The 15,076-nt window shown below is 33.8% G+C and overlaps 2 protein-coding genes across 5 annotated transcripts in view; one reads left to right on the top strand and one right to left on the bottom strand.

The window, feature by feature from the left end:
* Positions 1–1,558: 1,558 nt before the first annotated feature.
* On the top strand, positions 1,559–3,122 carry LOC124534833. Its single transcript, XM_047110860.1, has 3 exons — positions 1,559–1,879; positions 2,053–2,271; positions 2,373–3,122. The coding sequence occupies exons 1-3, from the start codon at positions 1,676–1,678 to the stop codon at positions 3,060–3,062; spliced, it is 1,113 nt and encodes a 370-aa protein (XP_046966816.1). The 5' UTR covers positions 1,559–1,675; the 3' UTR covers positions 3,063–3,122.
* A 609-nt stretch (positions 3,123–3,731) lies between these two features.
* Positions 3,732–15,076, bottom strand: part of LOC124534831 (DENN domain-containing protein Crag) — a 43,254-nt gene continuing 31,909 nt past the window's right edge. The window contains exons 26-35 of one of the 4 annotated variants that reach the window (XM_047110859.1): positions 14,034–14,117; positions 13,057–13,134; positions 12,577–12,803; positions 11,773–11,894; positions 10,016–10,201; positions 8,731–8,821; positions 8,473–8,658; positions 6,700–6,838; positions 6,146–6,262; positions 3,732–5,796 (exon numbers count right to left, since the gene is read on the bottom strand). In XM_047110859.1, coding sequence (XP_046966815.1) covers positions 5,607–5,796; positions 6,146–6,262; positions 6,700–6,838; positions 8,473–8,658; positions 8,731–8,821; positions 10,016–10,201; positions 11,773–11,894; positions 12,577–12,803; positions 13,057–13,134; positions 14,034–14,117 — 1,420 coding nt within the window. In that variant the 3' untranslated portion in view covers positions 3,732–5,606. The remainder of the gene's footprint in view (positions 5,797–6,145; positions 6,263–6,699; positions 6,839–8,472; positions 8,659–8,730; positions 8,822–10,015; positions 10,202–11,772; positions 11,895–12,576; positions 12,804–13,056; positions 13,135–14,033; positions 14,118–15,076) is intronic. The other 3 variants (XM_047110856.1, XM_047110857.1, XM_047110858.1) reach the window with 3 other exon arrangements.

Below are 15,076 nucleotides of genomic sequence, written 5' to 3'. Positions count from 1 at the left end.
ATTGAGATTGAAAGTTTGTACCAAAACAAAAATTGTAAAAACGAACAAAGCAAATACTTAAAAGCGACATAATAAGCTAGCATAGATATCCAGCTTTGAGTATATTTTGATTTTTCAACTTCATGGCTTCATACCAAATTTCATAAAATTAAGTTCAATGATTTTGAAAAGAGTAATAGATAGACATACACTTATAATTGTAGTATTAGTATAGATATATTTTTGATATATGTGTATATAGGAACTTTATAGTAAGATACATGGATTACGGATACATTGTTAAGGTTTCTATTTATTAGTAAAATACTAAAGTAATTTAATACACGAATAATAATATAATTATGTCAATATTGAAATGCATGTTACATATATCGCATAAAATAATAAGGCTGCAATAAAAATTAAATGTCGGAGAGAGTAAAAGGTGAGCATTAAGGTTATAGGTACATTACTTACACATTCGAGTGTATCGTTGTAAAATATGATGTAAAATATGAATATGACGATTCAAAATTGCTTGTAAAAGCCCACTTGACAGGTATCGAAACGCTACTTACGTACTCATCTGAGACCATTCTCGTAGATGTAATTACACAGTGATCTGACTATCCGTAAACGTGAAAACGTATTTAAATTAATAGGAGTCACTCACTGTTTTGTTATCTTTATTGCATCATTAGTATAAAACAAAGTCGCTTACCGTTGTCTGTCCCTATGTATACTTAGATCATTGAAATTACCCAACGGCTTTTGATGATTTTTTTTTAATATATAGAGTGATTCGATGGGAGATTTTTTCTATTTAATAAATTTTTTTTTATTTGCATATTAGCAACATTCTCAAAATTTCGGTATTTGACTCCCAGTCCTCTGTCCTACAAAGCTCTGTTATATTATATCATACTACTGTGCCCACGACCTTGTACAAAACTTGAATTTAACAAAAAAATATTATTGTAGCCTAAGTTACTCCCTATTATATAAGTTATCTGCTAGTGCAAGTCCCGTCAAAATCGGCCCAGCCTCTCCAGAGATTAGCCGGAACAAACAGACAGACAGACAGACCGACAAATTTTGTAAAAAAAAAATATTTTGGTATATGTACCGTGTATGAATACATATGCATTGAGTAAAAAAGGGCTATTTTAATATTAAAAAAAAAAAACAGATTTACCCTGCCCCAGGACGAAAATAAGTTAAAAAAAGTCAAATATAAATTGCTTCAATGGCAGCTTAGTTGTCTTCAGTTGGAGCGATTTCTTTTTAATTCGATGAATAACAATTAAGGGACAGTTGATATAGCTTAATATAGATTTAAAATTTAAATTTAGGAAGCTTGAAAAAATTCGTATTATAAAATATATAACTGAAAAATAGTTCACTTTAGTTATTCGATAAAAAAATAAAACATTATTCGTTTTAACCCTCTACGATTAGTAATACTGGTTTTGTTGATCGGAGGTTACCCTTTTATTGATCCTCCGTCGTCAACTTATAAGATCAGCCATTTAATTTTTATATTTTATTGCCTTATGGAGTTGTTGGGTCTTATGTCAATGTCAGTACTGAGTTGTCAATTTAGTTTGTATTTTTAAAGTTTTAAGGTTATATTTTGAATCTTAGTACAAAGCATAATATTTTATATATTGGAATAGTGTTCATGTAATTAATAAATATGTTTGGATTAAATGCTAAACGTATTTTCTACGTCTGTGACAAAATTATATCACGTAATTTTATAAGTAGTACAAAATTGGAAATTCCCCGGCGAAATCCTGGTATTGATAATAGATTAAGGGCATTTCGCAATGAGGGTATCAAGGTTCAGCAAGATGATGTTGAAGAATTTATCGAACAGTCAGAAAGCAATTTCGAAAATGTATGTTTTATTGGTCGTCACATATGGCCTATTTTCGACGTATCTTTTACGCCATGCAATAACAAAGTGTTTAATTTTATATGAAGTGATTAAAAAATTTGCGTTCTGAATTTAGATTTCTCACAATAATTACTTGTTCATATTCGCAATATAAACGTTTAATACTATTACAGGTCGATGAAGTTTACGATGAACATTTATATGAGACATTAATTGGGAAACATGATTTGCGGAAGCAAATCGTGAAAGAAAAATATTTTAAAGAAAATTTGCCAAATCTTCTAACATGGAGTGAAAAGGAACAAATCCGTCACTTGGCCACATCCCAGCCTCAAGAATGGACACCTCAGAAAATTGCCGAGAGTTTCCCCGTAACTGAGCAAGTTGTTAAGGTATATATTTTGTGACTATTTATTTTTTTTCATGTTCAACTGAATGTAATACAAACACAATATGCTTTTAAGTGTTTACTTTAAAAAACTATTTTTTTCAGAAACTATTAAAATATCCATGGAAACCAGCAACAGAACAACGTATTGCCCGACATGATGCATCAGCGATGAGAAACTGGCGAGAACTCAAGGAGGGGTCCCTACCCATTTCTGAAAAATTAAGAGAACATTTTCTTAAATTCTCAAGTAGAACAATACCACCACTTAATAGAAAATCAATTAAAATTGATATTTCTCAGGAACAAATGGGAGAATTTGAACAAATTATTAGGAAACATGCTAGTAGTGAAAAAAAAGAGGATAATTATCAAAACCATGAAAGCCATGCAACAAATACAACAGAAGAGACAAAAACTAAACTCAATACAGACTTTAAAAGAGTAACATTAGATGAATTAACTACTAAAATTAAGACTCGTTTAGCTCATGGTCAAAATATAAATGTACCAGATAGGATAATCATAGATTCTATTACAAAAAATACTGATGAATCTGAGACCAATCCAGATATAAGTAAAGAAATTGAATTAATTCATGAAACCAACGAAGAAACAGGTTTAACAGAATTTAAAGAAAATGATAAAGATGTTACTTTAGGAGTTAATTATCCAGAAAGAATAAGGATTCCCAAGAAGGCATATAAAAAAGGTGCAACTTATAAAATGAATGACTGTTTCTATGATGATGATGGCAGATTCTTGTACCGAGTAATAGGCATGGATAATAATTAAATAAGTTATTACTGTAATAATTAGTTTGTAAATAAAATAAAACAATCAAAATGAAATGAAGCCTTATATTTTTTTTTTTATAAAAATTATTACCATTTTAATAAAATAGTTGTCCATTACATGAAATAAATTTGAAATAATTATGGAAAATAATGTTCACATATAATATTATTGCATGTCTTTTCGATTACCTTGTTCAATAAGATAATTATTAAAAATAACAATATAATATCTACTTTATTATAAAAATACATTTGATTGACTATCAATATTGTACATAGAATGGAACTTAAAATATGGCTTTTAACATCACCAGAGGCAAAAAAAAACAATAATCGAGTTATATAAATGATAACATAAAACCGATTAGTGATTATATAATGTATACAACACACCATATATATATAATTGCAATTAATTTGAAATCAAGCGTATACAACTTTTTCATTTTTTATAATTGCCTCGATATATTTCATTTGCTAAAGCTACAGTTTAATAAATAACAAGTCGATCTCAAGCAACTTTCGCATACAAAACAATTCAATATTAGTAAAATCATGAGTATTTGTATATTTCACATCATAATATTGATATTTTCGAATTCAATCAAATATATAATAAGTAGCTCTTTGTTATTAGGCCGTCTGTTTATGTGATGATTCTAATTTATTTTGTGGGTAGTTTACACACAATTGCTTTAACGATACAATTATATAACCGTATACTTTGACACGTATCAAATACTTATAATTTGGCAGTCACATTTAAAGTGACTTAAATATTTCTATTTGAAGCTAATACGATAAGTAATACTTATTAGCACAACTATACAAAACAGTGCCTTTTGGAATGAAAAAAAAAAAACTGCGACAAAATAATAAATCTCGTGTAAATATACTTAGACAAACATTTGCAAACAATTGTGTACCAACCACTTCATCAAATAGTCGGGTAAACTATGTCATGATCATTTAAATTTTATTCTTATTTTTTTACATATACATATGTATGTACATTCATTTAATTATATTATAACGATTCCAAATTATTTCGCATTAGCACCCGCGATCCTATACTAATATATATGCCGAAAATAAAACCTTTTAAATCCAGTAGCATTATATATACATAAAATCTAATAATTAATTTATTTAGTTTTCAACACATTTTCGACATTGCTTCACTAGTGCGGGGTGTTATTTGTGATTCAAACACGTGATTACGATAAAAATAAAACATTAGGTATATGACGAGATTATAATCTTTTTTCAATTCGGGAAAATATTTAATACAACTATCACACGTCAAATAAAAACGCCTTGTCCCGTTATATAATACTCAAAATGTATAAACAATAATAATTTTATTTTCAATTAAATTAGGCTTTTAGATCAGTGGTTCCTAACCTGGGGGTAATTACCCCTGCAGGTGTAAAACGGAGATTCAAGGGGGTAGGTAACACGGGATGGCACGAAATAGTATTAAAATAGCAACATAATAGTAGTAAGTGTGAAGATTGAAATCGCTTTGCATCTCAATAAACATATTTTCGTTCGAATTTGTGTGGTTTTAATTATTTTAAATAAGCTAGGGGGTAAATTCAATTCCCATACTTGTTCACAGGGGTAGTGACATTTAAAAGGTTAGGAACCACTGCTTTAGATTTTCAAATGATTTTGGAATTTTGTATAAATGATTGAGATTTCTTCAAATGAGTCCTCGTTTAATATTTAAAATGAATAATTGGGGCAATAATTCTTAAATAACTACCGTAAACAACCAGTTAATTGATTTACGTCAATTTTATTAGCAACTTTGATGTACTTCACACGAAGATTAGTTTATTAGTCTTCGATTTGTTCTAGAACTAACCGTTAACGCCATATTGATCCCCAGAAAGGACGGGAATTTTCTAGAATATTTTAATAAAGTAAACATCACGCAGTAATAAGCTGGAACTTAAAAATACTGGACGGCGAACGCACGTACTGTTATGTAATACTCGAATAATATGTTTAATTACGTACTCATAGTTAGAATTTCATTTCAAAAACTAATTTTCAATATTTATGTACACGACGATTAATTCATAATAATTATATTATATGTTACATTTCAATGAACGCATTTTAATGGTCTTTGTGACCTAATGTAAAGATTTTTTTTTCTGATAACTAGTCCCACATTCTGAATCGCAGATTAAAAAAACAAACAGTTTGGAAGGTTCCTATTATTGATCAAGACAAAATATGTCAGTATATCTTGATGATATGTGATCATAAATTGAAACCATTTCATTATTTTAACGAACAATTAAGAAATAAAACGTAAGCGTTACGCATTTATTTTAAACCTTGTACCTTTACAACCATAAAATGAAACTAATAAGGCGTATTGATACTTGGACCGCACAGAATAAAATTCTAGTCACGTTTAAATGTACAGAATATCATAATTAATATTTAAATTCTAGAATATTCCACAAGAATGCATTTAATTACAACATTTGAATGAAATTGTTTTCGTACTTTTTTTTTTTTAAATTTATTCGTGTACAGTCAAACGCAATCTCTTGAAGTAATGTCTGCAGCATATGGCCGTCGGCGAAGGCGGTAGGTCCTGGGGCCTGGCCTCTGTGCCGAGTTGGTCGAGGGCGCGAGTGTACTCGTTCTGCAAAGCCACGAAGTCAATGTTCTGTTCGCCCAAAGCCGCCATTGCCAGGAAGAGGATATCCCTAAAATATTATTAAATTTTAAATTGAACAAAATCTACTCAGCGTTCAATTTCGTATTTATGAAGAATTTTGCCCAGCAACTGTCAATTCAACAATAGTTTATTTATAACTGTCACTGTAAACTCCAAAATAAAATATATTTATTATTTTATTGAAAAAGAAAAACTAAGATTTTCTTCTCGTCTCCTTCAAAGTACACCAATACTTTGCTAACAATATTATAAATGTTAATCGAATACGTGCACAAAGACGGTAAAAATCTTAGTTTTTTAATCTGTTAATGATTTTTTTCATTAACGTGTTTTGGAAGAATATGGTCCATAACCATAATTTACAAAAAAATACTCACCTGTAGTACGAATAGTAGCGTTTATTTCCGCAAGTGGATTCTCGCCATGAGGCCAATTTCCTTATCGCGTCGGAGAGATCATTACTCAGGAGACCGTCCAACACGGCCAGAACGACTCTGTGTAAAAAAAAATCTTTTTGATTACTTTTGAAATTACAATAGGGACTAGTAATGCAATATTAGTGCGAGCATTTGTTTTGAATCAGAGCCGGTATTAAAGATCTAGACATCCTGGGGTCACAAAGGAGTGGAGGCTCTTAATTATTATTTTAACAAATAATTTGCACAACTACATTTTGGTCAGTAACGAATATCATAAAATCGTAATTAGTAATGTTATTATAATTTTGCCGTATCTAGAAATCTGTATACTACCGGTTGGCTGGAAGAGATCGCTCTTCTAGCGATAAGGCCGCCGATTGTATACTCTATAACATTGTCTTTTTTTCTGTTTTAAAATTGTATGTACTTTCCTTGGTGTACAATAAAGTATATTCCATTCATTCATTCATTCATACTATAATGCAAGTTTGTGCGAAGGCTCCGGTACTCACGAGTAGTGCTTGGTGCAGTCGTGGTCGGTGAGTAGTAGCGCGCGCAGCGTGCGCGAGCGCGGCTGCAGGCGGCCGCGCCACGCGCGGTGCAGCGCCGGCGCTTCGCCCTCGCCCTCCCACGCGCACACCACCGCCACGCCTGCGGACACGACGGGTACTATATATACATACAATAGGCTATTTAAAGTAAAAAAAGTAAAGTAAAGTAACAGCCTGTAAATTTCCCACTGCTGAGATAAGGCCTCTTCTTCCATTAAGGAGAGAGATTGGAACATATTCCACCACGCTGTTCCAATGCGGGTTTGGTGGAATGCACATGTGACAGAATTTCGATGAAATTAGACACATGCAGGTTTCCTCACGATGTTTTCCTTCACCGCCGAGCACGAGATGAATTATAAACACAATTAAGCACATGTATATAGTGGTGCTTGCCTGGGTTTGAACCCGCAATCATCGGTTAAGATGCACGCGTTCTAACCACTGGGCCATCTCATATTGACAATGCGAAAAATAAATTGTGAATTATTGTAATCAGTGTATATTATGAGTTTAAAAATGGTTATTTACTAACGAAACTTGAAAATAATACTTAATTTATTCAAAAATCAATTGATAAAAATGCATTTTTTTCAAACGTTTGTCACGTGACACAAAACGCTCCTAATTGGCCGGGCTTATGATGAAGTCACTTTCTTGTGAATCTTGCTTTTCTACTATATGTACCACAGATTAAAATACAGCAAGTGACGTCACCGACCCCATTGCAGCGCTATATTGTCCAAGTAGCGTTTTCGCGCGTTATTTAAATATGGAATTTTTAATATGATTTTTTCGGCAAATATGTACTAGAAATAAAAAAATCTACTTTTACTGGGTTCCTTAACCTCTACTAAATAATATAAAATGGATTTTAAAAACCAGTCAAATAGCGTATTACATAACCGTATACTTTGACACGTATCAAATACTTATAATTTGGCAGTCACATTCAAAGTGACTTAAATATTTCTATTTGAAGCTAATACGATAAGTAATACTTATTAGCACAACTCTATAAATAAAAGTGCATTTTGGAATAAAAAAAAAACTGCGACAAAATAATAAATTTTCATATTCGATGCGTGTATTTAATTAGTTTGACAAAACAAGACCCGCCGACTTTCTTTCGCTGGTTCTCCTCAGGTCAGGGCGTTCCTATTTCGGATCCAGTGGTACTGTTTAATTTGAGTATCAATGACTAACTTTAATGCTCTATATTGAATAAAGGAGTTTGAGTTTGAATCGTAAGAAATATTACATGTGCCAAATTTTTAAACAAGCTAAAGCTGAGGGCTCGGAACAGAGATTGATAATTAAGATATAATTTAACGACTTGTTATCTCTCTTGGGTGTGTCAATTAAGCTTTAAATTATTATATATCATATATAAATAACTAAATAATAAAAAAAAAACTAATAAACATAATAATCAGCCTCTATGTTCCATTTATAGGAGCTTAAGTAAATTATAAAAAATACTAACTTTATTTATTTCTCTCCGATTTTCTCATCCCTTTTAATTGACATAGTGTTACAAAACTCCATGAACATTATTTGTATGTTTACAAAGATATGACTGATCTTAAAGACAAATCCTTCGCACCTCGTCAACTTGTTAAAGGAATATTAATGGAGTGTGACCGTCTTTGCTAGGAAACAATACCCTAACTTTCGTTAATATAACATTAGTAAGGTAATATTTATTATAAATTTATAAAGTATATTTCTTACCAGTAGGTTTGTCTACATCCGGCAAGGGATCGGAACTCTGATACTTCGCAGAGTAATCGGGACTTAACAAATCCGGGAGGTGATTCTCAATATTCGCACGTTCCAAGAACCAAACCAAATTCCAATACACTATAGGATGCGATTCTACGAATTCCGGTTCAGCCAAACAGGAATCGCCTTCCCTACCTATAAACAAAAAACAAATGTCTTAACTACTGTACTGTAAGTTAAAATATTTTCTACTATACTATACCTTACCTAAAATAGATTCGAACTCTTTCCTCAGAACCAATGGATTTAAATAAGGCACGCTCAATGTTTCTGCTTGCGTTTGTCCTATTCGAATCACCTGAAAAATATAAAACATTAAATTTATACTTATGATAGTGATATGCTTCTGACTTCATCTCAATTACATCTGTCAATGTCTAATGGTAACTACGTTATAAGGGTTTTCAACATAACATCAAACACAAGTGTACTTATTACACTATACTAGCGGCAAGATACGATGGCCGTTTTGACACATATAAAAAGTGATGTGAAATGTAAATTTATTATCGATATAATATATTCAAATCTTTTTTTTTGCAAGTACTTTAATTCAAGTTTTTGTTGCAAGTAGTATCTGATTAAAAAGGTTTAATAAAAAAAATATAAAATAAGTTTAAGTAATATATTCGAACGAAATCAATTTAAATAAAAAATTGTAATTAAAATAGATAAAATATTTACTGTCAACCCAAATATAACACCGACTACGAGGTCGAGTGTGACGTACACGTTTACGCAAAAAAAAGTTATCTTCGCGGTACCCCAATATTTGTAGTTTAGAAATCACATTCGATAAATTTAATGACTAACTGCACGTCACTATTGACAATAAAGAACAACAATTTGCTCATTAGATGTAATTATTTATTAAATACGAAACTTCATGAGCGGGCAAACGTCAAAACGGCCATCATAGCGTGCCGCTACTATAGCTATCAGGATGTTGTGATGACCATCTGTCATCATCGAACAGAAGTACTTTCTTAAGCTCGGCAGTGTAAGTCTACCGACTTTTTACCTCCAGGTACATAGAATGTACAGGGATAGACAGAATAAATGCAATTGCATTTATTTCTACTCCTGTGATTCTTCGCGTTTATACATAAGATTTTTTAGGACTTTCGAAATCACAATTTTATATTGATTTTATTGCATTTTAAACTGCAACACTTATCTAAATTTGGCGCCAAAATTATAAAACATTATTTATATTTTAACCATTTTTTTTTTCTTAAACAGCCATAGAACCACTCTCTAACCGGCCAGTACAACTTTTTCCGCTCTCTAAAATTAATTCTTTCTTAAATCGTAACAATATTGCACATCTATCTATTTTTTATATTTAGGTTTCGACCTGAAATTACTAGGGCACAAATTGACTCACGTTATTAATATATAGGATTAGATAGACCCTAAATTCTCGAATACCGCCTGCCTCGAACACTAAATCAACAAGAATTTTAAATATACAGTTATATGTATAGCTTACTTGTATTGATAGAAGGGGTACGGTGTGTCGGCCGCAGGCAGTACAGCGCGTGTTGAGGTTGGAGTCGTCGGCCGCCCAGCCAGCCATTATGTCTTCATCGTAGAGGTACGCCAGGCACTGGTGACACTGCGAGCACGACGTTATGTGGACTTCTATCGATGGGTTGTCCAGCTTCGAATTGTCCTGCTGAAAATACATAAAAACTCAAACTCAAATTGCTTTATACAATATAGAAGTACATACATACAGTATAGACGACCTCCGTGGTCGAGTGGTGTGTACACCGGTTTTCATGGGCACGCCACTCTGAGGTCCCGGGTTCGATTCCCGGCCGAGTCGATGTAGATTACCATAAGTTTTCTATGTTGTCTTGGGTCTGGGTGTTTGTGGTACCTTCGTTACTTCTGATTTTCCATAACACAAGTGCTTTAGCTACTTACATTGGGATCAGAGTAATGTATGTGATGTTGTCTCATATATAATTATGTATATAGTATATGTAATTATTCTTGGTGTTAGGGCTTTGTACAAGCCCGTCTGGGTAGGTACCCCCCACTCATCAGTTATTCTACCGCCAAACAACAGTAATCAGTATTGTTGTGTTCCGGTTTGAAGGGTGAGTGAGCCAGTGTAACTACAGGCACAAGGGACATTGCATCTTAGTTTCCAAGGTTGGTGGCGCATTGACGATGTAAGGAATATTTAATATTTCTTACAGAGTTATTGTCTATGGGTGATGGTGACCACTTACCATAAGGTGACCCATATGCTCGTCCTCCTACCTATACCATAAAAAAAAATTACACTTTCTTATTAATGGTCAATTGAAACACTACCATCGATTCGGAAAAGAAAATACCTTGACCTGAGAAGAACCGGCGAAAGAAACTCAGCGGTTTTTTTTTTGTTTCATGTATTATATAAAAATAATAACATGTTATATTAACAAGAACTACTATCAGCTAGTTACCTATTTCGAATTCAATAGCTTACCACGAATCGGTAGTAATAAGAATTGATCTGTTCTATTCCAACTATTCACATTCTAAAACATTTTATTGCACTACATTTATTACAAAATAATCGTACACTAATAAATAAAATAAAGAGGTTATATATAAATAAAAAATGGTTCAAAAATTTGGGCATGCAATGAAAACTTGTAGTAACAGACGAAAAGCAAGATGAATACGGAAAAGAATATATGGATTATCCGGAGAAGATGCGAACGGTTAATAGGTCTAATCGGCTATTTGACTGGTTTTTAAAATCCATTTTATATTATTTAATAGAGGTTAAGGAACCCAGTAAAAGTTGACATTTTATTTCTGTACACATTTACCGAAAAATATCATAACAAAAATTCCAAATTAAAGTAGCGTTTTTGCTACTTGGACAATATAGCGCTATAATGGGGTCGGTGACGTCACTTGCCTGTATTTTAATCTATTTACACATAGTATAGTAAGTACATATGGAAGGCAAGCAAGGTTAACAAGCAAATGACGGCCCGGCCAATCAGGACCGTTTTGGGTCACGTGACAAACGTTTAAAATAATGCAATTTTATTTACGGATTTTTGAATAAATTGAGTATTATTTTCAATTTTGGTACTAAACAAGCATTTTAAACTCGTAATATATACTGATACAATAATTGACACTTTATTTTTCGCATTGTCAAATAGCCTATTGTGTAGAATGACTCCTCAAGTGCTAGTACTTAATTAATATAAACTAATTTTAATATAAACTCACGGCGGACGGGTAGAGATTGTCTGGCAGGTGCGCCAGCAGCGTGGCCAGCGAGCCGCGCTCCATGCTGCACGCCAGCTCCGCGTCGCTCGACGCGCGCCGGAACCCGGACCCCAGGGTGAACTCTGGAGATTTACACGTTTCCTCAGACACCACAACTCTTCTAAGAAAAACGCCACATGATCGGCAGCGTTTTGTTTGCAATTGCCTGAAGTACTATTATATTAATGTTCGACGACCTTCCGTGGTCGAGTGGTGTGTACACCGGTTTTCTTGGGTACGCCACTCCGAGGTTCGATTCCCGGCCGAGTCGGTGTAGATTATCATTTAGTTTTCTGTGTACTCTTGGGTCTGGTTGTTTGTGGTACCGTCGTTACTTCTGATTTTCCATAACACAAGTGATTTACATTGGGGTCAGAGTATAGTACGACACAACTTAGATGTCGCATCGGCAAAATTCGTAAAACCGATCACATCCGAATTGAGTACGCTATGCCAAATTATCAATATTTATTTCTCATGCGAATATGATTATTGCACAAACGTAATAATTTGTAATATCATATGACGTAATATATTCGTCAATTTGACGCGTCGATATACATGCACTTTCTTTCTCTGACGCGAGAATCTATGGCGACGAATAGCGTCAATTGGCGCGATAGGGAGCTATTTCTATTGGTTGTTTAAATCGGCAGCAATCGGTTTTATTTTCATTCCATTGCATTTTCCTTTTGATGCTGTGATGGTGTCTCCTATTTATTTATTTATTATTTATTATAAAAAAAAATGTGATTGAACCCTTACCATCTGGATTCAATTCCGACGACCCGTCCGCTGAATCATCCTCCGTCATGAAGCTGGTCAGGGCGCTCGTAGCGTTGCCGATGGCGCCTTTAACCGGAGTCGAGTTCGCTGATATGACCTCTTTCATTTCGTCAAACTTCTTCGCCATACTGGTCGCCGCGGACTTGAGACTACTGAGACCGCTTTGAAGTAGCTCGTTTGACTTCTTACCCGCTATACTTGTTGGGCTAATGGTTTTGTGAATAAAAATTATAAACAAATACTTTAATAAATATACGAATTGGTTTTATAATTGATATTTTTACAAGGCTCTTAAACTATTGAAAATTAACATGATACAAAATACAACATTTTGAATGTGAGCTAAAAAAAGAAGCAAAAAAATATGGCAGCCAGTGATTATATATAGACATGGTAATGACGAAAATCCCCCAGAAAATGACACATAATGTCTTTCAGCAATATCAGTTAGGTGCTTACCTGAGGTAGTTCTCGATCATTGCTTTGCCGATATTCATGTTTTCCTTGCGCAACGACAGCCTTGCAGGCGAAAAGCGTCTAAGAAAATAAACAGCTAGCTGGCGTACGGTGCGAATAAAAATGTGAAATCAAATAATATACCAATTTCATCACATTACTATTCAATATATTCCTTATTTTTTAGTAAATCTATCACTGTGTTAGTCATTACTATTGAATATTGATAATGAAGAAATTGGAATAGAAAATAATAAAGCATAATGGTGATTAAAACAAAATAAAATTTGATATGTCATCGTAAACTAGCATGCTATGTGTTTATAAATTAGATTAGCAGCTAATGTAACTATATCTGAAAAAAATTCCTTCTTAAATGATATTCATGTAATAAGACCTAATAGGATTTCAGCATGCATTTTTTATTTTTTCATTTACATGCTATGTTTCTATGAATTAATGGTATATGTATGATGATTTTTATATACAGAAATAGTCTAATTAATTAAATTTAATGTTTTGCATTCTCAAAGTATTGAATGAAAATTTCAAAGTTATTCGCAACAAAATACATTTTATATCAAGTAACTTTAATGGATCAATATAGCCACTTGAAGTGAAAAATTTATTCATTCTCTAAATATTATCAATTAAAGTAGGAATAGTCAAAATTGTATTGTAATGCTTCATAGGTCAACGTTTAATGGTTAATAAAAGATTTGAAAATCAAAGGTTCGAAATTGAGCCTTTTATAAAATTTATACGCTCAATTGTTTTATTTTTAATAAAATATCATACGATATGAGATTAGAACAGCCAATTAGGAAAAATTAAATATGCTTGTGTAATTTGTAAACAAAAAAATAGGTAACTACTCTATAAATCTATGTTTTTCATAATAACAGTCCTACAAAAAAATGGTCATATATGCTTTCTTTAACACGATCTATTGGAAATAACCTCCATTAGGTGTGACTCACCCGAAGCTGATCTTGAGCGTGTTACCGATACTGGCGAGGCCGGACGACACGGTGGCGGGCGCCGTCTCGCTCCTGTGCAGTTTCCTGCCGGCAGGAAACTATCGAGCTCATCCCGCTCGCGCGCTAGCCAGCGCTGCGTTAGCGGGGACACGGTTAGTGGGGCTCGGGGCGGAGGCGGGTCGTCGAGGCAAGTGTTGAGAATATCACTTAACGAATACTCGCTATATACGCAAACGTAATTCGTTAGCGCATAACAAGCGCGTACTCGTAATTACCATATCTCCATGTACACGACAAACGACAGATGCATTTATCCATATAACTAAACGCCTCAATCTGACCTACTAGGAGAGAGAGCGGGAGGGGCTCGAATCAAATATTCATGAAAAATCGACCCCCGATGGGTCAACCTCGGATCGAATCGATAAAGGATGTTAAATACCATCCCGCTCGCGCGCTAGCCAGCGCTGCGTTAGCGGGGACACGGTTAGTGGGGCTCGGGGCGGAGGCGAGTGTAGAGAATATCACTTAACGATTACTCACTACGTAATTCGTTAGCGCATATTTTTTTTTTATGGTATAGGTTGGCGGACGAGCATATGGGCCACCTGATGGTAAGTGGTCACCATCGCCCATAGACATTAACGCTGTAAGAATTATTAACTATTCCTTATATCGTCAATGTGCCACCAACCTTGGGAACTAAGATGTTACGTCCCTTGTGCCTGTAGTTACACTGGCTCACTCACCCTTCAGACCGGAACACAACAATACTGAGTACTGTTGTTTGGCGGTAGAATAACTGATGAGTGGGTGGTACCTACCCAGACGGGCTTGCACAAAGCCCTACCACCAAGAAAAATAACATAACATAACAATACGCATAACAAGCGCGTATTCGTAATTACCACACCATATCTCCATGTACACGACAATCGACAGATGCATTTATCCATTTAACTAAACGCCTCAATCTGATCTACTAGGAGGGAGAGCGGGAGGGGCTCGAATCAAATATTCGTGCAAAAGCGACCCCCGAAGGG

The sequence above is a fragment of the Vanessa cardui genome, chromosome 13, assembly GCF_905220365.1.
Source record: "Vanessa cardui chromosome 13, ilVanCard2.1, whole genome shotgun sequence".
NCBI lineage: Eukaryota > Metazoa > Arthropoda > Insecta > Lepidoptera > Nymphalidae > Vanessa > Vanessa cardui.
Note: the sequence above shows the minus strand (reverse complement) of the source record. Positions and strands in the feature narration are given on the sequence as shown.

Excerpts from the sequence above, each read along its gene's own strand:
- LOC124534833 (XM_047110860.1), top strand. The coding sequence starts at position 1,676 with ATGTTTGGATTAAATGCTAAACGTATTTTCTACGTCTGTGACAAAATT. Across the intron at positions 1,880-2,052 it reads CAGAAAGCAATTTCGAAAAT|GTCGATGAAGTTTACGATGA; the intron begins GTATGTTTTATT and ends ATACTATTACAG. Across the intron at positions 2,272-2,372 it reads TAACTGAGCAAGTTGTTAAG|AAACTATTAAAATATCCATG; the intron begins GTATATATTTTG and ends TATTTTTTTCAG.